This window comes from Microcaecilia unicolor, chromosome 4 (genome assembly GCF_901765095.1).
Source record: "Microcaecilia unicolor chromosome 4, aMicUni1.1, whole genome shotgun sequence".
NCBI lineage: Eukaryota > Metazoa > Chordata > Amphibia > Gymnophiona > Siphonopidae > Microcaecilia > Microcaecilia unicolor.
The window spans coordinates 345,971,021-345,998,866 of record NC_044034.1 but is presented as its reverse complement, the minus strand read 5'-3'; the positions used below and the strand labels follow the sequence as shown (position 1 = coordinate 345,998,866).

At 45.8% G+C, this 27,846-nt stretch overlaps 1 protein-coding gene across 2 annotated transcripts; it reads right to left on the bottom strand.

The window, feature by feature from the left end:
* Positions 1-217: 217 nt before the first annotated feature.
* Positions 218-27,363, bottom strand: LOC115469491 (carbonyl reductase [NADPH] 1-like). 2 transcript variants are annotated; one of them, XM_030202205.1, is made up of 5 exons: positions 27,268-27,363; positions 27,032-27,096; positions 18,238-18,542; positions 11,538-11,645; positions 218-1,681 (listed from the first exon to the last, which is right to left on the bottom strand). In XM_030202205.1, exons 3-5 carry the CDS (start codon positions 18,521-18,523, stop codon positions 1,245-1,247), a joined length of 831 nt encoding a protein of 276 aa, XP_030058065.1. In that variant the 5' UTR covers positions 18,524-18,542; positions 27,032-27,096; positions 27,268-27,363; the 3' UTR covers positions 218-1,244. The 2 variants fall into 2 exon arrangements, with proteins under 2 accessions (XP_030058065.1, XP_030058064.1); XM_030202204.1 differs by lacking the exon at positions 27,032-27,096 and having other exon boundaries at positions 27,145-27,335.
* Between the last annotated feature and the right edge of the window lie 483 nt (positions 27,364-27,846).

Genomic DNA, 27,846 nt, shown 5'->3' with positions numbered 1-27,846 from the left:
CACTTTGAGAATGAGGTGCTCAACATTAAAAGTTTATATTTACTTATTGATGGCATTTTATCCCACATTAAACATGAATTAAATTGGAACCTGGGATCATTTAATTTTTTTTTCCTGGAGTAATGCATTGCCCCCCCCCCCCCCCAGGCTCTCTCCCCGGCTTTAGCCAGCTCTGCAATTTGGGGGGGGGGGGGGGGGGCGCAGAGATGGACCGGGGAGAGAGCCTGTTGTTAAACATTTACCAGCCCGGTGGTGGACGGAGGGGGACAGCAACGACGATGACGACCTCGGCGGGGGTGGCGGCCTTGCCCCGGGCCTGGCCCAGTCTCTCGGCGGCCCTGATGGAGGTAGTGCCCGCCCAAGTGTTATAGGTGCTAATGCTGAATTTGTACTCTCACCTCACTGCCAATATCTTCCTTATCCTGTGCCCCCTGAAGTAAGCTCACTACATTTATGGTGCATAGTTCCAGGTGAAATTGCTACAGCCCAGAGAAGCAGGTTGAGACTGAGGAGGAGAGCCAAGAGGATTTGTTATTTATTAATTTATTTCCTAGTGATTGATTACTCTGGCTAATGTCTCTTCATAGGTAACATTTCCACATCCAAAACAACAAACTACTGAAAAACATGTTTGCTTTTCGCCCTCACTGAAGAAAAGTCTTAATCAACAGAACTTCATTGATGACAGGAGGGAAAAGGGACCGCAGAACTTAACTCACAGGTTAAGCACTTTTTTTAAACACACTGATAAAGTGAATAGGTTATCTACCTGGGTACTGGCACTTAAATTTCAACATTCCCCCCCCCCTCCCCACCTTAGGGGCCAATTCAAGAAAGGTCACTTAAAGTTAGGCACCTAATTTTTAAGCACTAATCCCCGCATTCTAAATATGGCAAGTAAAATTGTGCACGTAAATAATTTGCACACGCAAAACAAGCCAAGCAGTGCCGATAATTGGCCACTAACAATTATCAGCGCTAATTAAATTTACACACACAACTTTAAGCCTAACGTAGTGTACATAAATTGTAATGTGCAGATTGCAAAAGGGGCGTGGGCATTCCTAAAAATTACATGCAGTGTTATAGAATATGCCCGATCCTTGCTTAACTTAGGTATTTACACCAGATTTTAGCTGGTGTAAATGGTCATGCCTAAATTTTAGTTGCGGCAAAGGGAAGGCTGTCGGTATGGTGCAGTCAGCGTTATGTGAATTGCACGAGAGGAAATCACCAAGGCTGGTCTACCATTTGTCAACTTTTTTGTCACTAACAAACTGGCCATGAGGCCCATCGGCATCAGGTGGTAACAGGGCCAAATACACCGGGGTCTCAGCTCCCTCATCTGGAGATTTAGTAGCCTGAGGACCTGCCATGTCTGTCCTCACCCATCCGGGACAGCAGGCGTTGAGGAGAATTCCCTCTCCTTTTCTTTTCTCATTGAACATTCTTGCTTGAATCCTGGATAAGACGGTCACCCCGATTTTGGACACGCCATAAGCAGTGTTGGGCCAGCCCTCTTTGCTGTGCACCCCGTCTTTAGTGTCTTTAATAAACTTCTCCATGAGCGTCACCAGCTCCTCCTCTGTGATGGTGTCGCTGCGGAACTTCTGCTGCAGGTCCTGGCTGCAGCCCGAGAGAGCTCTTACACTAACTATGCTGGAGACATTCACCACTCTCCCTGGAGAATTAGAATAAGAGATGTTAAGACCTCCATCCTATAAATGAATACAACAGTATAACAGTAAAACCTATAACTTCCTTTTCTCAGCACTCTGCTTTAACGCCTCTGAAGTTTAATGTCGATGACCAAGAATCTCATAGCTGCAGGTTTACATTAACGGGGAAAGTTAATATGGGCTACTGTTAAGGCGGCTTTTTTTTTTTTTGTTACATTTGTACCCCACGCTTTCCCACTCATGGCAGGCTCAATGCGGCTTACATATTGTATACAGGTACTTATTTGTACCCGGGGCAATGGAGGGTTAAGTGACTTGCCCAGAGTCACAAGGAGCTGCCTGTGCCTGAAGTGGGAATCAATCTCAGTTCCTCAGGACCAAAGTCCACCACCCTAACCACTAGGCCACTCCTCCACTCCCACGTCATGCGATTTTAGCACAGGGTCTCATTGCATAAAATGGGACCTGTGCTAAGGGCTACCATTAAGATAGGGGAGAAGTTATCAATATGTGATAAAACAGCCCAAGTCTTACATCAGCAATGAAGAAAGAGCACGAATAAGTTTAGGGCAGCAGTTCTCAACACAGTCCTTGCGACACATCCAGACAGCAAGACTTCCAACATATTCACAATTAATATGCAGAACAGAGATTTGCATATAACAAAGGCAATGGATGTAAATCTCTCTCTCATGCATATTCATTATGGATACCCTTAAAACCTGATTGGCTGGGTGTACCCTGATGACTGGGTTGAGAACCCCTGGTCTAGGATGATGAGGGGGTATGTTTTGGAGGTGGGGAGGGTGCTTGTGTGCTATTTTCAGTCTAGTCTCACTGATAGAGTTGCTCAGGAGCAACCATACAGGAGAAAAACACATTCAGCAATTCAAGAATTTTCATGTTCTTTAGCCTTTTCAATTTTTGTGGCTACAATATTCTTTTCTGGTAAATTTATTTTATCATTCTCTCCCTCCAAAATAGAAAGGAGACAGATACCATTAGGGCAAGTTAAGTCACATGAGTGGTAAAGCACAGAATGCAAAGGAAAATTCAAGGAAGAGGACTCCTGGAACAAACTGAGAGGACATGAAATGAAGTTGCAAGGAGGTAAAGCTTAAATGCAACACTGAAAGGGTGGTGGAAGCCCGAATGCCCTCCTGGTGAAGGTGGTTGGCATAAAAGTGACAGAATTCAAAAAGGCATGGGATAAACACAGAGGATCCCCAAGTGGAAGGGATCAAATTAAAACAAACGACAGAGAGGCTTAACCTGCATGGAGAAGAAGGTACAATCCTAAACAAAGACACAGAAGAGGTAGGTATGATTCCAACCACCTTGCTGGGCAGACTAGATGAACCATGGAAAAATTAGTTACCTGACAATTTTCTCTCCTTTAGTCCCAAAAGATCAGTCAAGACAAATGGATTGCTAACAGGTGGAGCAGTGGCGTTCCTAGGGGGGCTAACACTCAGGGAGGATCGCCGATGTGCCCCCCCCCCCGGCGAAAGGCAACCCCCCCCCGAAAGAACCCCCCGCCCGGGTGCTGCGCGCGCCTGTCCGTCGTTCATTCCATGCTCCCGCTCTGCCCCTGAACAGGAAGTAACCTGTTCCTGGGCAGAGGGCACATGGAATGAACAACGGACAGGCGCGCGCGGCACCCCCCCCAGCGGCGTGCACCCGGGGCAGACCGCCCCCACCCCCCTAGAAACGCCACTGAGGTGGAGATAGAGAATACTAATGAGCTGTGCCTTATAAAAGGTCCTGTGCATAGCAAACAACTCAGTATTTGATAAAGTAGTGAAGAGTGACTTACAGAGAAAAAAAAAACTCCAGCCTCTAGATAGAAAAATAACCATGACATATACAGCAAAACTCGTGCCCTAGAAATAACAGAACCAGAATACAAAACACACAAAATCTCATAGAACACTGAAAAACTGAAACGAACACAGAAAGGCAGGCTCTGGACTGATCCTTTGGGATTAAAGGAAAAAAATTTTGGTAATTAATTAATTTTTCCTTCCACTACATCCCAAGGATCAGTCCAGACAAATGGGATGTACAAAAGCAAAATCTTAAGAGGGGAGGGACTGTGATATCCCTGCAGCAAGAATCGTGCCCCTGAAAGAAGCATCTGATTCAGCTGACACATCCAGACGGAAATGCTTAACAAATGAACAAAATGACGACCACATCGCTGACCTATAGATCCCTGGCAAGGAAATTGCCCTGGACTCCGCTAAAGACCTGGTATAACGTGCCTAAACACGTATAGCAGCAGATTTACCCATCAGAATGTAAGCAGAAGAAATAGCCTCCTTAAGCCATCAGGCACTGTTGCTTTGGAGGTCAGCAGACCCCTTCAGGGTCCCAGCAAAGAGGGACAAAAAGATGATCAGAACACCCAAAATTATTGGTAGCAGAAGGATAAGCGCATCCTTATGCACTTAACATCCAATAGCCTCAAGAAAGCATATTAGATCACCCTGGAAAAAGAAGGAAGAAACACAGTCCGGCTGACTTGAAATGGAGATACAATCTTCGGCAAAAAGGATGGAACTGTCCGAACAGAAACCCCGGAGTCGGAAAAAACAGAGAAGGGGATCATGCGAGAAAGAGCTTGCAGCTCTAAAACTCTCCGTGTTGACAACATGGCAACTAAAAAAAACCTGCCTTTAAAAGTGAGATGCTTGATAGTTGCTTAACAAAGAGGATCGAAGGGGGCTGACTGAAGAGCCTTAAGAACTACTGAAGACTTCCCCAAGGACAATATTGTGGAGGGGGGACGCAGGTGTGCGACTCCTTAAAAGGAACTGCACTATATCAGAGTGAGCAGCCAATGAGACATTCTGTAGTTTGCCTCTATAGAACGCCAACGCTGCCACCTGAACCTTGAGGACATTGAGAGACAAACCTTTTTTTGAATCCCCCCAGAAGGAGGGATAAAATTAGAGACAAGACGCATGAAATGAGGAAACACCACTCTGTGTAGTCCAGCTCTCAAAAGTGTTCCACACTATAGCATAAGAAGTGGATCGCTTCTGTGCTTGCCACAACGTAGAACATAACCCTTCTTCCTCAATTGTGCCCTCTCCATCGCCAGTCCGCAAGACCAAAGCGGGAGGAATCCTCCATTAGTACTGGACCTTGATGCAACAAGCCCGTCTGTGGAGGGAAAGTCCACCGAGGAGCTATTTGAAGATGGATGAGGGCCGCACACTAAGCACATCTACGCCAGTCTGGAGCTACGAGAATGACTTTCCTGGCATGATGAGCAATCCCGCGCAATGTCCCTCCCATGAGAGGCCATGGAGGAAACATGTAAAGGAGGCTGTTTGATGGCCAAGGCTCTACCAGGGCACCCATCCCTTTTTCCCTGAAGCAGCTGTAGAAACTGTGGACCTGCACACTGAATCTGGATGCCATGAGGTCCAGAATTAGAAGGCCCCACTGTATGGAAATGAGGTGAAATGCAGCCTTTGACAGTTGCCATTCTCCTGGGTCCAGAGACACCTTACTGAGGAAATCCACTTGCGAGTTCAGGGAACCCACAATGCAGGATGCTGAAATTATCGGACTGTTCAACTTTTCCCACAGAAAAAGAAGACAAGCCTCCTGTGCTAGAGACAAACTTTTTGTTCCCCCCTGTCTGTTTATGTAAGACACCATCGACACATTGTCCGAGAACACTCGCACCTGCCTCCTGTGAAGAGGCGCAAAGGCAAGTAGAGCTTTCTGGACAGCTCGAAGTTCCAATTTGCTGATGGACCAGGAAGCCTTCACTCTCGACCAGCGGCCCTGAGCAGAGGGGTGGAGAAAAAGGGATCCCCATCTGAAGAAGCTGACATCAAGTTTCAAGTTTATTAAATGATTTTCTATCCCACCAATCTACAGTGTGTCTAAGCGGTGTACAGGCTAATAAAAAAAAAAAGAAGGGGGGGGGGAAAAGGGGGGAGGGGAGAGAATACATATAGCAAACTAAGACATGACAGTACCGACACAGAAGGGAATGAGGAGAACTACAATTTTAGATAGAAAAGAAGAGATTAGGTAAACACAAGAGGAAAGGCTGACGAGTAGCGGTTCCAGGGCAAACCGTTCAGTGACCAAAGGCTTCTTGAAAAAGGTGTGTCTTCCAGTCTATTTTAAATTGAGTTAACGTTGGCAGGGTTTCAAGTCTAGTGGTAACTGGTTCCAAAACTGTGAAGCCTGAAAAGAAAAGATTGAATGATGTACAGTAGCAGCAGAGATACTGGAAATGGGAGGAACTACCAGAAGTTCCTGATGTGAGGAGCGGAGGGACTGAGGCAGACAATACGGGATAAGATACGTCGAGAGAAAAAGAGGGTTCTTGATATGCTTTGATCTTATAAATGAGTACAAAAATTTGTAAACGTAACCAATGGGCACCTCTCAGCAGAGGAGTGACATGGTTGCAGGGGTGTAGCCAGACTTTGGCATTGTATGTGCAGGACATCAGACTTGCAGAACAGAACGAAGCCTTGCAGATCAGCTGATCTGCAAGGCTTCACCCTGTTTCTGTGAGTCTGACGGATGTCAAAAACAGAACAAAGCCTTTGCGGGAAGAAGAGGACCTCGGCTGGCGGGGATTGGGGTCCCCCGCCAGCAAAGGTAGCCCATGGCGACGGCGGGTCGAGAGGGTCGTCGGCAGGGGGTCCAGGGCCAAATCCATGGGGGCCCAGGCCCCCCTTTGCTCCACATTGCTACGCCTCTGCATGGTTGTATTTTGTATGCCCTGTAACGAGTTTGATTGCAGTATTTTATATCAGTTGTAGTCGTTAGTTCGTGTTGTGTGAGGCCCAGGTAGAGAAAATATTGCAGTGGTCAATATGAGATATTTTGAAAAGAATGAACAAGGGCATTTAGAACCTAAGGAAGAAGAATGGTTGGATTGTCCGGATGCACCGGAGTTGAAAAAAAGCAAGCTGCACCACTGTGGAGACTTGAGGAATAAAAGTTAAAGGTGTTGTCAAGTCTTACACCTAAGATCTTAACCTTGTCTACAATCTTTAGAGGGATTGTGTTTAACAGAGTTGGGGCAGCTGGTGGACAAATCAGTTTTATATAAAAAAAAAAAACCTTTAACGATACACAATTTGTCAGAGTTTGGGAACAAGCGGTTACATTGAAACCAAGCGCAGACCATATCTAATCAGCGACTGAGTGATGTTATCTATGAGGCATCAGAAGGATCAATGGTGGTTAAGTACTTGTATGTCATCAGCATAAAAAAGATGTAAGGTCTAAGGACTGAAGGAGATATAGTAACAGGGCCAAAAATATTCTCATTGGAAGCGAGAACACATCAAGTGGGAGTCTGAAAGGGGAACCCTGCCTGAGTGTGCGCAGGTAGAAGCCATAAGGTCAGACTCAGTCTGGCTTGAGGTGTCCATGGCACCAACTGGTCGTAATCCTCAGAGACCGGAGACCACAGCAACAGGGAAGACTGTAGGGTCTGCATATGGAATTTCACTCAAGGCAGAACATCCAAAGTCACAGCCATAGAACAGAGAATGCATAATCCCATGTCCGCGGACAGGGAAAGGAGAGACACCTCAGAATTTGCTCTATGAGCTTCAGCTGATGATGCTGGGGAGAAAAATCTTCCCCACCGCGGAATCAAAGCATACACCCAGAAATTCTAGGGTCTTGAGTAGGGGCGAGATGACTTGCTGTAATTTACCACCCAACCCAGTGCAGAAAGAAGAGACAGTACTCTTTGTGCACTCTGAAGGCTCTAGCGATAAGAAGGCACTCAAATCAGCCAATCGTCCAGGTAAGAATGGACCTGGATCCCTTGCTTGTGAAGGAAGGCTGCTACAACCACCATAACTTTGGAAAAAGCATGAGGTGCAGTGGCAAGGCCAAAAGGCATGGATGTGAATCAATGCGGTCTCCCAGGATTGCAAACTGCCAAATTGAGATATGAAGAAAAGCCTCCCTGAGGTCCAATGAGGTGAGAAAAACGCCTGGCTGGACCGAGGCTATCACAGGTTAAAGAGTCTCCATGTGAAAGTGTAGCAACCTGAGAAACTTGTTTACCCTTCTCAGATCCAGAACTAGGCAGAGAGAGTCTTCTTTCTCTGGGATGACAAAATAGATGGAATATTGATCTGTGCTCGTCTCTGCTGGAGGAACAGCCTGAATGGCCCCCCAGGCATATGAAAAATGCCTAGGTAGTTAGCAATGCCCGACTCTTGGAAGAGCTGCCGCAAGGGGACAGCAAGAAAAGATCTACGAGTGGCTTGGAAAATTCTAGCTTGGAGTCATGTAGAATGAAGTCTAGCACCCATTGGTCTGTAGTGATGATACCTATACCTACGTACAAAGAGTGAACCTCGGCCCCGTCATTGTGAGAGCTGCAAAGAGAAAGAGGTGCCAGAGGTAGCGGAGAAGGACTTTTGGCCTCCATAAAAGGAAGACCGAGTAAGTTTTTTTTTTGAAGAGGAAGCACTAGCCTTCCCCAATCTATAACTCTGCGCTTCTCAAAAGCGAGACCTAGATGCCTGGAGAAGAGGCTTAGGCTTGTCCTCGGGTAACCACTGGACCTTGGAATCTCCCAGGTCCTTAATCTTCTCCAAATCCACACCAAAGAGCAGTTCCCCCCCCAAAAGGTAACTTCTTCAGATGAAACTTGGATGTCACATCAGCAGCCCATGTCTCAAACCAGAGCCAGCGCCACGCTGAAACAGCCAAGGCCACGCTCAAAAAACATAAAGGGAGTCTGACAAATAGGACAACCCCGCCTCAAGGAAGAAACTCTGGAGGAGAGTCCAATGGGGACAATTGCTGAATCCAAGATAAAGATGCCCTGGCCACAAAAGAAGAAGTTGCTGCCTGAGAATCTAAAGCAGCCATTTGAAAGGCAAACCTCAAAGAAGCCTCAAGCTTGCAGTCACGCATATCAAGAAATGAAGTGCTGCCTTCAACAGGGATAGTGGTACATTTAGTAACTGCTCATGCCACCCGGAACTATGATAAGCTCCTGCATAGCCTCATGAACATGTAAAGATATAGGAGGCATCTTAGTACTTGAGCTGGTGGTTGGGAGGCGGAGCTAGTGTGGGCAGACATATACGGTCTGTGCTGCAGGGGCGTATCTGCGTGGGGCCTCAGGGGCCTGGGCCCCCGCAGATTTTGCCCTGGCCCCCCCTACCGCCATCAACCCTCCCCCGCTGCCGTTCTTACTTTTGCTGGCGGGGGACCCCAACCCCCGCCAGCCGAGGTCTGCTTCCACCTGCCGCTGCCTTCAAAACTTCTTCTTCAGCCGGCGGGGGACCCCAAACCCCCGCCAGCCGCCCCGCGCTGTTTAAAATTCATCTTCGGCCTCCGTGGCCGTGCTGCTGGGATAGGCGGCGCTGTTGAAATCCACTTCGGAGTCTGACGTCGCAGCACGTTGCGACGTCAGACTCCGAAGTGGATTTCAACAGCGCCGCCTATCCCAGCAGCACGGCCACGGAGGCCGAAGATGAATTTTAAACAGCGCGGGGCGGCTGGCGGGGGTTTGGGGTCCCCCGCCGGCTGAAGAAGAAGTTTTGAAGGCAGCGGCAGGTGGAAGCAGACCTCGGCTGGCGGGGGTTGGGGTCCCCCGCCAGCAAAAGTAAGAACGGTAGCGGGGGAGGGTTGGCGGCGGGAGGGGGGTGGAGAGACTAAGTTATTGGTGGCGGTGGGGGCTCGGCGGCGGGGGGGGGGGCGGGGGGGGGCGCTAAAATGTGCCCCCTCCCTCTGGCTCTGGCCCCCCCTACCGCCGGAGTCCAGATACGCCCCTGCTGTGCTGGGGCTGGTGGTTGGGAGGGGGGGACTAGTGCTGAGCAGACATATACGGTCTGTGCCAGAGCCGGTGGTGGGTGGCGGGGATAGTGCTGGGCAGACTTATACGGTCTGTGCCAGAGGCGGGTGGCAGGGATAGTGCTGGGCAGACTTATACGGTCTGTGCCAGAGCTGGTGGTTGGGAGGCGGGGTTGGTGGTTGGGAGGCGGGGATAGGGCTGGCCAGACTTATACGGTCTGTGGACGGAAGAGGACAGTACAAATAAAAAAAGTAGCACATAGGAATTTATCTTCTTGGGCAGACTGGATGGACCTTGCAGGTCTTTTTCTGCCGTCATCTACTATGTTACTATGACATAACAGAGGGAGCAGGAGCAGAGGACTGAGGAGACAAAATGTGTAAAGCCTCCACAGACTTGGTGAATTACAGAGGCAACTCGGTCCTCAAACACAAAGTAGCTACATTAGGATCAACATCCCCCCGCCTGCCCCTGAAATTTCCAAGTCGGGGACAAATCAGCAGAACCAGAGAGGTCAGAATCCACAGATAAAACCTCCTCCAACTCCCGAGCAGCAACGTCCTCAAAATCCCGTCAAACAGAAAGTTCTTCTTTTCTTAGGAAGCTGCTCCTCCGAAATAACATGAGAGGGAGAAGCAGAGGTAGTTCAAGCCGACTTTAGTAAAAATGCCTGATGTAACAAAAGAACAAATTCAGGCAAAAATGGCAGGGCAGAGACCAACCCCCACAAAACCAACATCCTGGGACACAGTACTGGGTGAGAAACTTGCTGACAAAATGGCTGCCGAAGTATCACGGAGTGCTGAAGTTGTTGCCGCTGAGCTCGTCAAAACCATCGCTGAAGTGGAGCCCGCTTGAGTACCGATGGCCAAATTAGGACAGCGGCATGTCCGCAGATGTAAAGCATAGCGTGCAGGAAATGGTAGCGGAGAGCTTACCCCCCGCAGTGTGCACAAGACTTAACGGGCTCAGACAAAATGAATAAAAAGATATACTCACAGAAATAGCCAGTATTGTGACCTCCAAGGCACTGAAGCCCCACAATCTTCCCACAGCACAAGTGCTCCCAAAGAGAATCACAGTGGCTGACTATCCTTTTTTGGATATAGGCAGGAGAAAAAGAGAAGGAAGACAGAGAGGTAGAAAGTAGCAACGGAGGAGCAGGGAGGGATCTAGACTACTAGGTTTACACCTGAGGCACGGGACAGGAGGACACACAGAAGTCACCACACTGCACAAGAGCTGCTATATGCACAGGACCTTATAAGGCACAAGTCATTAGTGTTCTCTGTCTCCACCTGCTGGCAAATGATCAGAACCCATTTGACTGTACTTAAGTTAAACGAGTTCTGTGTGCACCTATATTCTGGCTACATAATTTATATTCATACCCACCCATATATTTGTGCAATCATACACCTGCACATACAACCTATATCAGTTAAGCTTACATTTTAGAACAAAGACAACCTTGACAGAGAAAGCACAACGGAACATTTTACTGGGAAGTTGTTTTGGGTTGGGGATTAAAAATTTTTTTAAACTTTGGGGTCCTTTACTAAGGTACGCTGAAAAATGGGTTGTGCTAGTGTAGGCGCGTGTTTTGGGCGCACACAGATCCATTTATCAGCGCGCCTGTAGAAAAAGGCCTTTTAAAAATTTTTTTGCTGAACACGGATGTGTGGCAAACTAAAAGTTGTCGCACGTCCATTTCGGGTCCGAGACCTTACCGCCACCCACTGACTTAGCGGTAAGGTCTCACGTGGTAACCATGCAGTAATCGTCTACGCGCGCAGAACGATTACCGCCTGGTTTTTGCAGCGTACCAAATAAAAATTAATTTTCCGGCGTGTGTAGCAGACACAAGTGAAAAAAACAAATTACTGCCCGAGCCATGCGGTAACTCAACTGACGCACATTGGGCATGCATAGGCGCCTATGCGGCTTAATAAAAGGGTCCCTTTATTTGGGTACTACAATTGTACTTAACTTGTTTTGCATGTTAGTAATTAACACCAGCCCAAGAGCCATTGTAATGAACTTACCTTGTGGTTTCATCAATGGCAGAAGCTCTCTACAAACATCCCTGGTTGCAAAAAAGTTTGTTTTCAGGGTCACCTCTGCTTGGACATGGAACGGAGAGGTGTCAGCAACTTTTAGTATAATGGAGGGGAGGGGAAGGAGAAGAGAAAAAAAAAAAGGAACGAGTCAAAAGCCAGCCGAGTTAACTCGCCCTATTCTCTCTGCTACCATTCTTAGTGTCTCCGATACAGGGAGCAGTAGATCTTGAATCCACCTCTAAGTACATAAGTAATGCCATACTGGGAAAAGACCAAGGGTCCATCGAGCCCAGCATCTTGTCCACGACAGCAGCCAATACCTTCATTCAGGAAATGTTTCTGAAAGCAGTCCCAAGATCCAAAAAGAATCCCCCTTCCCAAAAAAATATCAGACTGAGTGGTGACCATGACTGAAGTACAGCTTCTGACCACAGCACTCTTCTCCCCCATATCATAGACTGCAGAAGTTTACTATCTATAGTGCCACAAAGGCTGAAAAAAAATGAGTCACCCTGACAACTTTTAGTTGCATCCAGCGAACACGGACTGACTCAGCGGAGAGATCTCCGTGTATGCTGCATCTGTGAACTGAATATTAAAACTATTTCTACATGGAGGGGCAATAGAACAGAGACAACTCAGATCTATGCAGTATGAAAATACCTTCTTCTCCCAAAAGCACTAATCCCCTAACGTATACAAATGAACTAGTGTCTAAGCTAGACTGTGTCCCACTTTCACTGTCAAAAACAACAGGTACTGAGCGACTCTATACAAAAGGAGTCGTGATCAATGTGGGCTACTGTGAGGATGTGTTATTTCACTGTTAAGCCCAGTTATTAGTAACTAGATCTCATTGCGTAAAATGGGACCTGTACTAAAACAGCACAAGTTAGAGGGAAAACAAATTGTCTTAATGGCAGCCCAAGTTGATAACTGCACCCTCAAAGTTGAAGCTCTCCCTCACTTAGGACCCTGTTCACTAAGGCACGTTAGCATTTTTAACACGCCTACAATGAGCACGCACGCTAACTGTGTAGGTGCCTATAGGGATATTGTAGGCGTGTACACTGTTAACCCGCGTTAAAGACGCCAACGTGACTATAACACGGCTTAGTAAACGGGGCCCTTATTTTTACAAGGATATATTTGATTAATTTAATACAAATGGATTTATAGCCTGGTATACCCCACATAGTTCAAAGTGGAAAACAATTCTAGAAATCAGACAGTAAAAAAAAAATGTAATTCAAATGTACAATTTATCATTTTTATGCTTTAAGTTGAAAATAAAAGCTAAGAGTGACATCTGTTTCTATATTAAACACAGAGCATAACAAGATCAACTTGACACATACATCTAAATATCTATAGCAAGATCATAACAAAAGTTTTTGGAACAATTACACTTTAATGTTTCACCTAAATGTAACATTAGAATCAATATTTCTAATCTTGACTGGGAGAGTCTTCAGTGTTCTTTTTCAATGGATATTCTTCCCAGAAGGGAACATTAACGCAGAATGCTCAACCGCAAGCATTACCTCTCTTGTTCAAACATCTCTTCCTAGCGGGTAGTGATAACAAAATATAAGGCTCCTTTTATTAAGGTGCATAGCCGATAACATGGTGAAAAGGCATGTAAAATTTTAAAAACAAAGCACAGCAACTTACAAACAATTCTAGCCTGTCTAGGCAAACAACGTACAAGGTATCTAGAAAATAACGGGACCCCTTATGTAGTTTTCAAAGGTTATGCTAAATGTTTAAACATTAGTATAATTGCTTTTTTTTTTTCTTAGTTAATTCATAATTTGTGTTCAAAGTGTCTTCCTTCAGCCTTGACACATTCACACAGTCTTTGACGCCACTGAGCTGTTGGTTCAATGAATTTGGGGGTTTCAATAATGAATAGCTCAAGTTTTTTTTGTTAGCTCAATGCCCTGGAGCTACATCCTGTTCAAAAATAAAGTACTCAGATGTCTCGAATTTCAGGAAGAAATTTTCTGGAATTCGTTGCTAGAGAATGTGGTAAAGGCGGGGTTTTAAAAAGGTCTTATCAACCTGTATGAAATGTAATCTAGCTGATAATACACTATACCATGGTTTATGGGAATGTGGGATAATAAGATGTTTTTGGAAACGGGTGGTGGCCTTTCTTTCCTTGATGCTGTCGAGAAGGGTGCAGGGCACGCCTCAACAGTTGTTGTTGGATTGTCCTGGCTCTTTCGGAGGGCTAAGGGCGGAGGAAGTCCTGCTGTGTAGAAAGCTTTGTTTACTAGCACGTAAATGTAATTTGCAAAAATGGACTGTTCCGGATAGACCTGAATTTTGGCACTGGCGCAATCAGCTACACCAACTGATGACTTGGGAGGCGCAGGAGGCCAAGGGTTCCTTTAGGCGGAAATCACGTTTTTTAAAGACGTGGAGTCCCTTTATAGCTAAACTCACGCAAAGAGGAAGAAGCCTCATCCTTAAACTATGATTGAGAACCTGGAGACTCCATTGCTGTCTCTAGACAGATCATAGGGAGGGTAACCGGGAGGGAGGATGAGAGGGTTGGGGGGGTAGGGGGGAAAGGGAGGGATGAAAAGACTATGTAAAAAATCTGATGTTACTTTAACAAAGGTTGTGTTATTGACTTTAGAGATAACATTTTGGTGATTGTAATTGATGCTTAAATGTTGTGGATGTGACATCAATAAAAAAGTTAAACCATAAAAAAGGTCTTATCAATCTGTCTGCATCGAGAGACATTTTGGGAACATCGGAGTGCATTTTGGCCACAGACCTTAAATAAATTATTTGTACACTGGCTGCAGGGGTATCCCTCAGCCCCAATATTTGAGAGGACTACTACCGTATTTTTCAGACTATAAGACGCACCGGACCATAAGACGCACCTAGGTTTTAGAGGAGGGAAATAGGAAAACATTTTTTTTCCTTTTTCCCAACTCTAAAACCTAGGTGCTCCGGTGCGTCTTGTCCGAATCCCTCCCTCCCTCCGAGTTCGGGATCGCCCTCCCCCCGGCCCTGTCACCACTTCTCCCTACTCACGCGATCTTCCCTGGTGGTCTAGTGACGTCGGGGCAGGAAAGAGCCCCCTCTTTCCTGCCCAGCGCGCTGCTCTCCATCCTCCTGTATGCATTGCTGCCTGACGGTCTCGGCGAGATTCAAAATGGCCGCCGAGAACTGAAGTCTCGGCGGCCATTTTGAATCTCGCCGAGACCGTCAGGCTGCATACAGGAGGATGGAGAGCAGCGCGCTGGGCAGGAAAGAGGAGGCTCTTTCCTACCCCGACGTCACTAGACCACCAGGGAAGATTGCGTGAGTAGGGAGAAGTCTACCTTCGGACTATAAGACGCACCCCCCCATTTTCCTCCCAAATTTGGGGGGAAAAAAGTGCGTCTTATAGACCGAAAAATACAGTATATAACATTAATGAGCTCCTCTGCATGAATTTACATCACAATAACTCACTATTGTTTGATTTAATGAAACCATTATGCATAGTGGGGAAAAAAAAAAATATTTATATATATATATATATATATATTTGTGACATTTATATCCCACATTATCCCAAACAACTTTGAGTTCAATATGGCTTACAAGAAACAGTATAGGAAACATAACCAAGAATAATGCATAAGAAAGTAATTTGTTGTAAGAATCCAATTTTACAATACAGTATCATAAACGGGCTGGGATAGCTATAGATGTTTATGAATGTGAAATTGTACATGAAGCAAAGAGAAGGTTAATGGTAAATAGAGTAATAACCAATTCAGGTAATAATTAATTGTTTGAGATATGGTTGTTCTTTGTGAGGGTTTGTTTGAATAGGAACGATTTGAGGAAGTTTACTACAATACTGCGCCACCCCCCCCCCCCCCCCATGAATTTTTTGTTTATGTGAAAATAAGTGGCTTCGCACATCAAAACACTAGAAGTTGTGCTGTTTTCACATAGAAAACCTTGTTTGTGAAAAATATTTTGTAGTTTAGTACCTTGGACTTACAGTCAGGTTAATCCCAAGAATAGAAATGGGGGGGGGGGGGGGGGGGGGGGGCAAGTGAAGAGTTTACACCAGGGGTTTTCAACCCAATCCTCATGGCACACCCAGCCAGTAAGGTTTTCAGGATATCCACAATGAATTTGCACGAGAGAGATTTGCACACGGAGGAAGTGGTGCACACTAATATGGGTGGGCAACAACTTTTATTCAAAATTAATCGCAGTATTAAAAAATGTTAATCACACGATTAATTGTATCTGTGTGCTAGATAGCCTGGTACTAGTAATTCTCACTGCATGGAAATTTTTTTTAACCATGCTAAATATAATGAAAACTTGCATACACACTTTTTTCTCACAGAACATTGCTCCCCCTCCCCTCCGTACATGTATCCACCTTTATCCTCTCATGCTGCATCCTTCCCCTGTATATACACCCAAGTGTCTCCCCTTCTGCTGCTAAAGCCGTTACCCCTGACACACAGACACCCATTTCTCTCCTTTCCTCTTGCTGACCAACCCCCCAACATACAGGTGCAGCATCTCTTCTCCTCCCCCCCCCACCAGATTTATCTTAACATTTATCTGGCTCTTCATAGGGTCTCCCGCAGGAATTCCCACACGCTACTTGCAAATGGCGCCAATGCCTTCCCTCTTCTATATTATACCAAGATGAAATAGGATAAGCAGGGCAGAGAAAGCAATGCTAAACATTTTGATCAGGAGTAAAAAAAAAAATAAAAAAAAAAGTAATACTAGTTAAAATTTAGTTGAATTAGTAGTGCACTAACAGGCAGATGATCAAAAACCCCCGCTCTGTTCCAAACAGCGCGGGGCGCTATTAGACCTAAGATCAGAGATAATGCATGCAAATTTAAGCAGTGCAATTATCTCCGAGTATGGGGTAGAAGTGCGGGAGAATTGTGCCTGAGCTCAGCACAATCCTCCCGCACTTGTTTGACAGGTCTGGGCTGGAGACCAATGAAAAGAGAAGGAATCAGAAGATGGCCGTCCTCAACAGCCCTGTTGCAGGGACAAATTTCAAAGGGGTGTCAGAGGTATAGCGACGGGGCAGTTGAGGATGTCCACAATTTGGACGTTTCTGTGATGGGGCAGTTGAGGATGTCCAAATTTTGGACGTTTCTGTGATGGGGCAGTTGAGGATGTCCAAATTTTGGACGTTTCTGCAAAGGGCAGTTAAGGACGTCCAAAATTGGATGTTTCAATGAGAAAGACGTCTTTCTCATAGAAGCATCCCATTTTGGACGTCCTTGACTGTCCACTGCAGAAACGCCCAAGTTTGGATGTCCTCAACTGCCCCGTCACAGAAACGTCCAAATTGTGGACATCCTCAACTGCTCTCGCTGGCAGGTTTGCTGTAGGGGGGAATGGGGGCCTGCCAGCATGCAAATGCATGCTGGACAGGGCTCACCATTCCTCCCCAATGATCTGCAAACCCTAACGCCAGCTCGGAGCTGGCGTAGGGTTTGTCGCAGCCAGCGACCCAACCTTTGGCGCGCAGGACGCTGATCTTTGGGGATGAATGCGTTAAGCACTAATTAGCATGCATTTGCAAGCTACTTGCGCTAAGAGCCCTGTTTAGCATGCATTTGCATGCTACTTGCGCTAAGAGCCCTCAAGCGCTCTGATCACGGGGCGGTAGCAAACGCCGGTGCTAGTATGACACTAACAGCCTCTAGCGCTGGCGTTTGCTTTTGATCATCTGCCTGTAAGTGCCCCCTTTACTAAGCCGCATAAGCATCCACATGCGCCCAAATGGACTTCCTGTCCAACTACTGCGTGGCTCTTGCAGTAATTTCATTTTTGGCAGATTTCCACTACACGCATCTGAAAAATATATTTTTTTCAGACATGTGTAGGTCATTACCACCAACATTCTTTTTTTTTTTTTAGGTATGTTAAAAACAAGAAGCCAGCAAAAGAATTGGTTGGACCACTAGATGACCGAGGGAGGCAGTCGGAAAAGACAAAGCCATACCGGAGAGATTAAATTAATTCTTTGCTTCGGTCTTCACTGAGGAAGATTTGGGAGAGATACTGGTGCCAGAAATGGTATTCAAAGCTGACAAGTCAGAGAAATCTCTGGAGGACGTCAAGCTCCATCTCTGGCCGTCTTCAAATCTAAGCTAAAAGCCCACCTTTTTGATGCTGCTTTTAACTCCTAACCCTTGTTCAGAACCCTTATTTTATCATCCTCACTTTAATATTCCCTTATCTCTTGTTTGTTCTGTCTGTCCTAATTAGATTGTAAGCTCTGTCGAGCAGGGACTGTCTCTTCATGTTCAAGTGCACAGCGCTGCGTACGTCTAGTAGTGCTTTAGAAATGATAAGTAGTAGTAGTAGGGTCTCGGACCCACAATGGATGTGTGGTAATTTTGATTTTGCCACACATCCATTTTCAGGGAGAAAAAATAAAAACATTTTTTTGTAGGTGCGCTGAAAAATAATTCTGTGCACCCCCAAAACCCGTGCCTACACTACTGCAGGCCACTTTTTACCACAGCTTAGTAAAAGGACCCCCAATGCCTAATCAGTGTGGACATCCTGAAAACGTGACTGGCTAGGTGTGCCCCGAGGAATAGCCGAAAACCCCCATCCTTCACTGAATCGCATAGCAAATAATTACAGTGTAACAAGTTTCTGTTACCTTTGAAAGCAATTCCTGCATTGTTGATCAGCACATCGATCCCACCATACTTCTGCTGAAGGAAATCCCGGAGAACCCTGATGCTCTGCAGGTCATCGATATCCAGTTGGTGGAAGAGTGGTTTCAAGCCCTCTCCTTGCAGCTGTTTGACTGCCGCTTCTCCTCGTGCCTGGTCCCGGGCTGTCAGATAGACATCCCCGGTAAACTGCTTACATAGAGCCCGAACAATTGCAAACCCGATGCCTTTATTTGACCCCGTTACCACTGCTACTCGGCTGCTGGCCATCTTCAGGCTGAATTGAGAGCTAACAAAGCAAGCAGAGACAAAGAACATAACGGCACATATGGACCAGAAAGTCCATCTCACTGGCCCAATATACATTTCTACAGCAATGCTATAGACCTAGTTATCTATGGCTCACTTCTCACTTCTCAGAGGATCCCAAATTCTTGAATTCCATTATTATGTACGTCTCAACCACCTTACGAGGGAGACCTTTCCATGATTTCACCAACCCTACCATGAAGGAATACTTCATCACACTGCTCCCGTGTACACCCTTTATTAGTCTCACAGTATAAATTCTTCACGGCCAGATTTATTTCATAAACGCTCACAAGCAATGGATGGGGGCACTTGGAGAGAGAAGCTCCGTGCTCCTTCCCCTCCTCCCCACCAACACGCTCATTTTTGCTGGGTCCCAGAGCAGAAGCAAATAAATTGTAAAGATCCAGCAGGAGGCTTGCAAGGCAGGGGCGTAGCTATGGGTGGGCCCAGACCCACCCAGGCAGTCGAAAGCTCTCCGATCCTCCTCCTCCAGAGTCCTACCTGACTACTGTATTGTGCACAAATATATATATTTTTTTGTTAGTGTGGGCCGGGTCCCCTGATCTGGAAGTTGTTGTAGGCAGGCCATTGTAGCGGTTGCACTGCAGCTGCAAGCAGGCACCGCTACTCGGAGTCCAGTCCATTGTTCAATGTCTTACTCGCTCCCCATCCGGTTCTGTGCTGTTTTGCCTTGCTCTATCTCCCTCACCCCAGTGCGCACCACAGCGCTGCAGTTGAGCAGCATAGGGAAACCTGATGTGCTGGCTGTCGTCAGTATTGCTGTCGGTACTCCCCCCGCGGCCCCACAAACAGCACACACGACATGGAGCGGAGCACACAGCACAATGAGTGCTGAGATCTCTGCACCACTGAAGACCAGCTGCACAGGTTAAAATATTTTTTTTTTTTTATTTTAGTGTGTACAGTGAAGTTAGTGTAATGCTGGCTGGTGGTGCCAGTAGGCTTCTGAGTGGGGGTGGGGGGGTGGGCTCTTCACTGCCTAGGGCAAAAAAAAAGGTATATTTAATCATTCAATACACTTTTTTTCCCCCCCTAGGTAGTGAAGAGCCGACCTCCACCCCAGAAACCCACCACCAATACATTTTATTATACCCAGGTTAAAATTTAAAAGAGGCTGAATGCTATGAGGCTCATTTTCAAAGCACTTAGCCTCCCAAAGTTCCATAGAAACCTATGGAACTTAGCCTCCCAAAGTGCTTTGAAAATATGCCTCCATATATCCAAAGTTCATCTCCTAAAGGGAGGAGTTTAGTGATCAATTCGCTTTAAGCTGAAAGTGAGCCATCCATTTCGGATATAGATCGAAAGTTTGGGTATCTCCTTGGGGGGGGGGGGTGGATGGGGGGGATTTTCATTGTTGGTCTGTTTTGTTGATATGGTTTTTCTTATAACTGGGGGGGGGGATGGGGAGGGAGTAGGCAAGTAAAAGTCTGATGGGTATAGTAGTGTTGTTTGGGGGGGGAGGGGGGGACTTATTACAAACTATTGATGATAAAAGGTGAACGTTATTCCTTTGTGACTATGACATGTTACCTAATGGGGTTCAAATTGAATTTACAGGCTGTATTGCAAATGTTGAATCACTAATATAAATTGTTGAACCATAAAATGGTGGAGAGCTATAAGAAACCAGGCTCTCTATACTTCTTTTGAATGCTGATGGTTACGGAAATTGATTGCGATGATGGAGTTTTACTTGTTTGAACTATACTCACAATCTAATAAACTAAGTGGAATACGCTCTGAGGGGGTGGGGTGGGGGGTGGAGTTGAAGGGGGAGGGGGAGACAATGTTAAAAAATTTTGATGATGAGATTATCACCATGCTTGTACTCAGTTTGTCTTGTTTTCAAATGGATATATACTGAGATTGTTGACTGTTAATTTTGTTATATCATCAATAAAAATTGTTGAAACATAAAAGAGGCTGAACTGTATTTTTCATGGTGCCTTGTTGGGTTTCTGGGTGGAGGTGGGCTCTGCAGTGCCCAGAACATTAAAAAGGTCTTGTATTTAAATGCTGGTGTCCTTCAGGGTGGAGGTAGGACAGGGCTAACACTAGGCTACAAGGAAGGGTGGGGGTAGGGTAGGGCTGATGCCTAGCTATGGGATGGATTGGTGGAAAAGGAAGGGCAAATACCTGGCTATGGGGATGGATGGGGGGGCATAAGGTAGAGAAGGGAAGAGCTGATGCTGGGCTACAGAGATGGATGGGGGTGTAGGGAAGGAAATGAAGGGCTGATGCTGGACTACAGGGATGGATGGCGGGGTGGGTAGGGAAGGGCTGATGTCAATTTCTAATTTTTGGTTCTTTATTCTGTAATTCATGAAGGTTGGTCTGTGTTCTGCATGTGACGGAGTATGCTGGTATGTGGTTTGTGTGGACAAAGTATTTTTTTCACTCAACTCAAGTTCTGCAACTTACTGCTGGAGGATGTGGTAAAAGCAGTTAATTTAGCTGTGTTTAAAAAAAAGGTTTGAACAAATTCCTTTATTAAGGTAGACCTGGAGAGTGTCATTACTTATCCTTGGGGTATGAAGCTTAGGCAGGTTTTGATATCAGGAGAGAAGACCTTTTGTAAAATAAGCACCAGTGAGAAGCTTAAGGGCTGATCTGCCTAGGCGCTATTTTATTCCAAATCCATTTGTGGGAGCAGCCACTCCATTTATCCCACCTAGCTACATCTTTGCGGGGGGGGGGGGGGGGGGGGGGGGAGTAAGTAGCATGGACTCTTGATACTTGTTGGGATTCTGATACTTGTGATCCAGTTTGACCACTGTTAGAGGCAGGATACTGGGTTGGACGGATTTTTGGTCTGACTGAGAATAGCAATTCTTACGTAATTCATAGGGTAAATGCACCTAAATCAATTTTATACAGGTTACTGAGTAGAGAGGTGTGGTAGCCATGTTAGTCCACTTTTAAAGGTAATCAATATAAATAAAACCTGGAAAAGAAAATAAGATGATACCTTTTTTATTGGACAATTTTACAATTCCTTCAAAATTGACTACTCCCCAGAAAAAGTCAATTTTTTGGACACCACAGTCTCAATCAGCGATGGCTATATACAAACATCCATATACAAGAAACCCACAGACAAATGCAGCTACCTCCACAACTCCAGCTTCCACTCTTCACATACAAAAAGATCCATCATTTACAGCCAAGCCACAAGATACCACCGTATCTGCTCTGACCCAGGGGACAGAGACAGACACCTTGAAATCCTGACTGCATCCTTCGAACAGAAAGGCTACAACCCCAAAATAATCTCCAAGAATATTGCCTCCTCCCTCAAAACACCCAGGGAAAATCTGCTACAGTACAAAGAAATAAAAGCCACAGACAGGATTCCCCTTATAGTGACATACAACCAGGAGCTGGAAAAATTAAGAAAAATCATAAAAGATCTGCAGCCTCTACTCCAGGAGGATGAATTACTGAAAGAGATATTCCCATCCCCACCAGTGCTGGCCTTCCGACAGCCACCCAACTTAAAACACAAGCTAATTAGAAATAAGCTCCCAACACAGACTCAAAAAGAAAAGAATGGCACACATCCTTGCAATATATCCAGCTGCAAACTATGCCAAAACATTTCACAGGACCCCACGGTCATTCACAAAGGAAAAATATTCAACATTAAGGAATCTTTCACATGCTCATCTTCCAATGTGGTATACAGTGGGGGAAATAAGTATTTGATCCCTTGCTGATTTTGTAAGTTTGCCCACTGACAAAGACATGAGCAGCCCATAATTGAAGGGTAGGTTATTGGTAACAGTGAGAGATAGCACATCACAAATTAAATCCGGAAAATCACATTGTGGAAAGTATATGAATTTATTTGCATTCTGCAGAGGGAAATAAGTATTTGATCCCCCACCAACCAGTAAGAGATCTGGCCCCTACAGACCAGGTAGATGCTCCAAATCAACTCGTTACCTGCATGACAGACAGCTGTCGGCAATGGTCACCTGTATGAAAGACACCTGTCCACAGACTCAGTGAATCAGTCAGACTCTAACCTCTACAAAATGGCCAAGAGCAAGGAGCTGTCTAAGGATGTCAGGGACAAGATCATACACCTGCACAAGGCTGGAATGGGCTACAAAACCATCAGTAAGACGCTGGGCGAGAAGGAGACAACTGTTGGTGCCATAGTAAGAAAATGGAAGAAGTACAAAATGACTGTCAATCGACAAAGATCTGGGACTCCACGCAAAATCTCACCTCGTGGGGTATCCTTGATCATGAGGAAGGTTAGAAATCAGCCTACAACTACAAGGGGGGAACTTGTCAATGATCTCAAGGCAGCTGGGACCACTGTCACCACGAAAACCATTGGTAACACATTACGACATAACGGATTGCAATCCTGCAGTGCCCGCAAGGTCCCCCTGCTCCGGAAGGCACATGTGACGGCCCGTCTGAAGTTTGCCAGTGAACACCTGGATGATGCCGAGAGTGATTGGGAGAAGGTGCTGTGGTCAGATGAGACAAAAATTGAGCTCTTTGGCATGAACTCAACTCGCCGTGTTTGGAGGAAGAGAAATGCTGCCTATGACCCAAAGAACACCGTCCCCACTGTCAAGCATGGAGGTGGAAATGTTATGTTTTGGGGGTGTTTCTCTGCTAAGGGCACAGGACTACTTCACCGCATCAATGGGAGAATGGATGGGGCCATGTACCGTACAATTCTGAGTGACAACCTCCTTCCCTCCGCCAGGGCCTTAAAAATGGGTCGTGGCTGGGTCTTCCAGCACGACAATGACCCAAAACATACAGCCAAGGCAACAAAGGAGTGGCTCAGGAAGAAGCACATTAGGGTCATGGAGTGGCCTAGCCAGTCACCAGACCTTAATCCCATTGAAAACTTATGGAGGGAGCTGAAGCTGCGAGTTGCCAAGCGACAGCCCAGAACTCTTAATGATTTAGAGATGATCTGCAAAGAGGAGTGGACCAAAATTCCTCCTGACATGTGTGCAAACCTCATCATCAACTACAGAAGACGTCTGACCGCTGTGCTTGCCAACAAGGGTTTTGCCACCAAGTATTAGGTCTTGTTTGCCAGAGGGATCAAATACTTATTTCCCTCTGCAGAATGCAAATAAATTCATATACTTTCCACAATGTGATTTTCCGGATTTAATTTGTGATGTGCTATCTCTCACTGTTACCAATAACCTACCCTTCAATTATGGGCTGCTCATGTCTTTGTCAGTGGGCAAACTTACAAAATCAGCAAGGGATCAAATACTTATTTCCCCCACTGTATATTGCCTGCTGACAAAGACATGAGCAGCCCATAATTGAAGGGTAGGTTATTGGTAACAGTGAGAGATAGCACATCACAAATTAAATCCGGAAAATCACATTGTGGAAAGTATATGAATTTATTTGCATTCTGCAGAGGGAAATAAGTATTTGATCCCCCACCAACCAGTAAGAGATCTGGCCCCTACAGACCAGGTAGATGCTCCAAATCAACTCGTTACCTGCATGACAGACAGCTGTCGGCAATGGTCACCTGTATGAAAGACACCTGTCCACAGACTCAGTGAATCAGTCAGACTCTAACCTCTACAAAATGGCCAAGAGCAAGGAGCTGTCTAAGGATGTCAGGGACAAGATCATACACCTGCACAAGGCTGGAATGGGCTACAAAACCATCAGTAAGACGCTGGGCGAGAAGGAGACAACTGTTGGTGCCATAGTAAGAAAATGGAAGAAGTACAAAATGACTGTCAATCGACAAAGATCTGGGACTCCACGCAAAATCTCACCTCGTGGGGTATCCTTGATCATGAGGAAGGTTAGAAATCAGCCTACAACTACAAGGGGGGAACTTGTCAATGATCTCAAGGCAGCTGGGACCACTGTCACCACGAAAACCATTGGTAACACATTACGACATAACGGATTGCAATCCTGCAGTGCCCGCAAGGTCCCCCTGCTCCGGAAGGCACATGTGACGGCCCGTCTGAAGTTTGCCAGTGAACACCTGGATGATGCCGAGAGTGATTGGGAGAAGGTGCTGTGGTCAGATGAGACAAAAATTGAGCTCTTTGGCATGAACTCAACTCGCCGTGTTTGGAGGAAGAGAAATGCTGCCTATGACCCAAAGAACACCGTCCCCACTGTCAAGCATGGAGGTGGAAATGTTATGTTTTGGGGGTGTTTCTCTGCTAAGGGCACAGGACTACTTCACCGCATCAATGGGAGAATGGATGGGGCCATGTACCGTACAATTCTGAGTGACAACCTCCTTCCCTCCGCCAGGGCCTTAAAAATGGGTCGTGGCTGGGTCTTCCAGCACGACAATGACCCAAAACATACAGCCAAGGCAACAAAGGAGTGGCTCAGGAAGAAGCACATTAGGGTCATGGAGTGGCCTAGCCAGTCACCAGACCTTAATCCCATTGAAAACTTATGGAGGGAGCTGAAGCTGCGAGTTGCCAAGCGACAGCCCAGAACTCTTAATGATTTAGAGATGATCTGCAAAGAGGAGTGGACCAAAATTCCTCCTGACATGTGTGCAAACCTCATCATCAACTACAGAAGACGTCTGACCGCTGTGCTTGCCAACAAGGGTTTTGCCACCAAGTATTAGGTCTTGTTTGCCAGAGGGATCAAATACTTATTTCCCTCTGCAGAATGCAAATAAATTCATATACTTTCCACAATGTGATTTTCCGGATTTAATTTGTGATGTGCTATCTCTCACTGTTACCAATAACCTACCCTTCAATTATGGGCTGCTCATGTCTTTGTCAGTGGGCAAACTTACAAAATCAGCAAGGGATCAAATACTTATTTCCCCCACTGTATATCATTCAGCGTAAAAAATGCAATGAAGGCTGCTAAAGAAGAGATTTAATTTACATAGACACCATATGAAAAATGCTAGTACCAATAAAGATGTCACGCCTGTGGGGCAGCACTTTACAAAACCAGAACACTTTACCAGTGATTTCATGGTAAGAATCTTGAAAGGGAACTCTAAAACAATACAGGAACGTAAGACCTTTGAAGTCAGAATGATTAAATATTTTGACACCCACCATACAGGACTTAAAGATCTGGGTTTTCTAGCCCATTATAAACCATAACATTTTACTGCCTTGTCACCCTCCTGTCTCTCACCTATCCACCCCCATCCTGTTAGACTGTCACTGGAACGCTTTGATGTTTCACTTATATATACTGTCATCTACCAACATTTGCTTATTTCCAATCTGACAAAGAAGGGCAACCTTCGAAAGCTAATCAAGAAATGTATTAAGTTATGTCCAATAAAAAAGCTATCATATTTTCTTTTCCATGTTTTATCTTGTTTTATTTCTATTGAATACAGATTAATGAATGCACATCTATATAATAAAACTCACCCTCAACGTTCTGAAGACACTGACGTCACTTCCTTCATGAAGGGTTCGTGGTGGTGAAGCCACCGAAATCACCAAGTCTCTGGGCCCCGCCCTCGCATCAAACCTGATGACGTCGAGGGCGGCGCAATGGCGTCACACATCGAAGGCGGAGCAATGGCGTCAGTGGCTTCAGAACGAAGAAGGTGATGAAGGTGCGTTGACGAGGTGCGGAGCAATGGCGTCAGTGGCTTCACAACGACGAAGGGGTAGAGAGGAAAACCTTGCTAGCGTCCATTTCATTTGCTCCAGAAATGGGCCTTTTTTACTAGTCCCTAATAAAAAGCCTAGTTCTTTTGTATGCAGTTCTGTTCTACAAAATTCCATTTAGGGGAATATATGTGGGCTACCTTTAATGTATACTACTATACAACTAATTTGTGCTATTTTAGCACAGGTCCCATCTAGTTGATGGGTCATGGATTTGATATGCCACCTTTCTGTGGTACAACCAAAACAGTTTACATACTATATACACAGTGCTTACTTTACTAATAACTGAGGTTAACAGTAAAATAACACAGTAACCCACATTGATAACTCCCCCCCCTTAATGTTTGTACTTTGTTTTAGCATTTTTGGATATCAGTCTATTATTTCTCATATGTTATTATTTCCCTATGTCACCCAGTATCCCTTAAACAGCTTTATGCATGCTCCTCCTCATTCTTCCCTTCTCTTTCTAGCCTCCACTCCCAGCAGTGTAGCTTCCCTTCCCTCATCCTGAACTTTGCAGCAAGAACGAAGAAGCAAATTCCATTCCAACTGACTGCATGCTCGTCTTTCACCTGCACATACTAGCAGCTAGAGCAACAGCGCAGTCACCTGACCTGACTTCCCCTCGGACACTGCCTGTGTCCCCAGATAGAAGGTGTGATCTTGTGGAACTGTTTCGTACCCACAGGCACACCCCTTATCAGCTTGTCTCCCCTGACAGCACCACACGCCACAAACTATAGCATACACAGAAGTGCACAAAGCATGCAATACTTTCTTTGTAAAGAACAGATCTTACACTAGGTTTGATCTTGGAGTAGCAAAGCCCGCCACGCGTCCCCTCCGGAAAAGAAACAGCAACCCCTACCAAGAGACAAAGAGATCAAACTGAACAACAAACAACTCCCCCACCTTGTTTTACTGGAAACAAATGGCAGACTTTTCCCAAAGCTCCTACTAAGGAGGTTATATTGAGAACCCTCCTTGGCTCCTGTTACTAGTGTAGTGGAGAAGGAAAGGAATAGCAAACCAAACCTCCCTATCTCCTTCCAGGGATTGACAACGCAGAGCAGCAGCAGCACAGACTACTAGAGCCAGATAAGCAACGCACAAAACACCACGCACGCTTCTTCTCCCCGTCTCAGGGATCTCACTTGATTGGCTGCTGCAGGTCCAGGGTGGAGGCGGACTCGTATAGGAACAATTGATTGGCTACAGGCAGCGGGGCGGGAACTCAATTAGGAGCAGACTTGATTCGCTGTGATGATAATCAATCATAAAGCGCCTGACGACACTGGGGCTAAGTTCTTCCACTTTACTATCAAAAATGTATCGATGAGGATAAAAAAAAAAACCCCAAAACAAATTGTACAGCTTTTGATATTGAATTGGGGGGGGGGGGGGGGGAGCTGGTTGGGAGGCAGGGATAATGCTGGGCAGACTTATAGGTCTGTGCCAGAGCCAGTGGTGGGAGGTGGGGCTGGTGGTTGGGAGGCGGGGATAGTGCTGGGCAGACTTAACGGTCTGTGCCTTGAAAATGACAGATACAAATCAAGGTAAGGTATACACAAAAAGTAGCACATATGAGTTTATCTTGTTGGGCAGACTGGATGG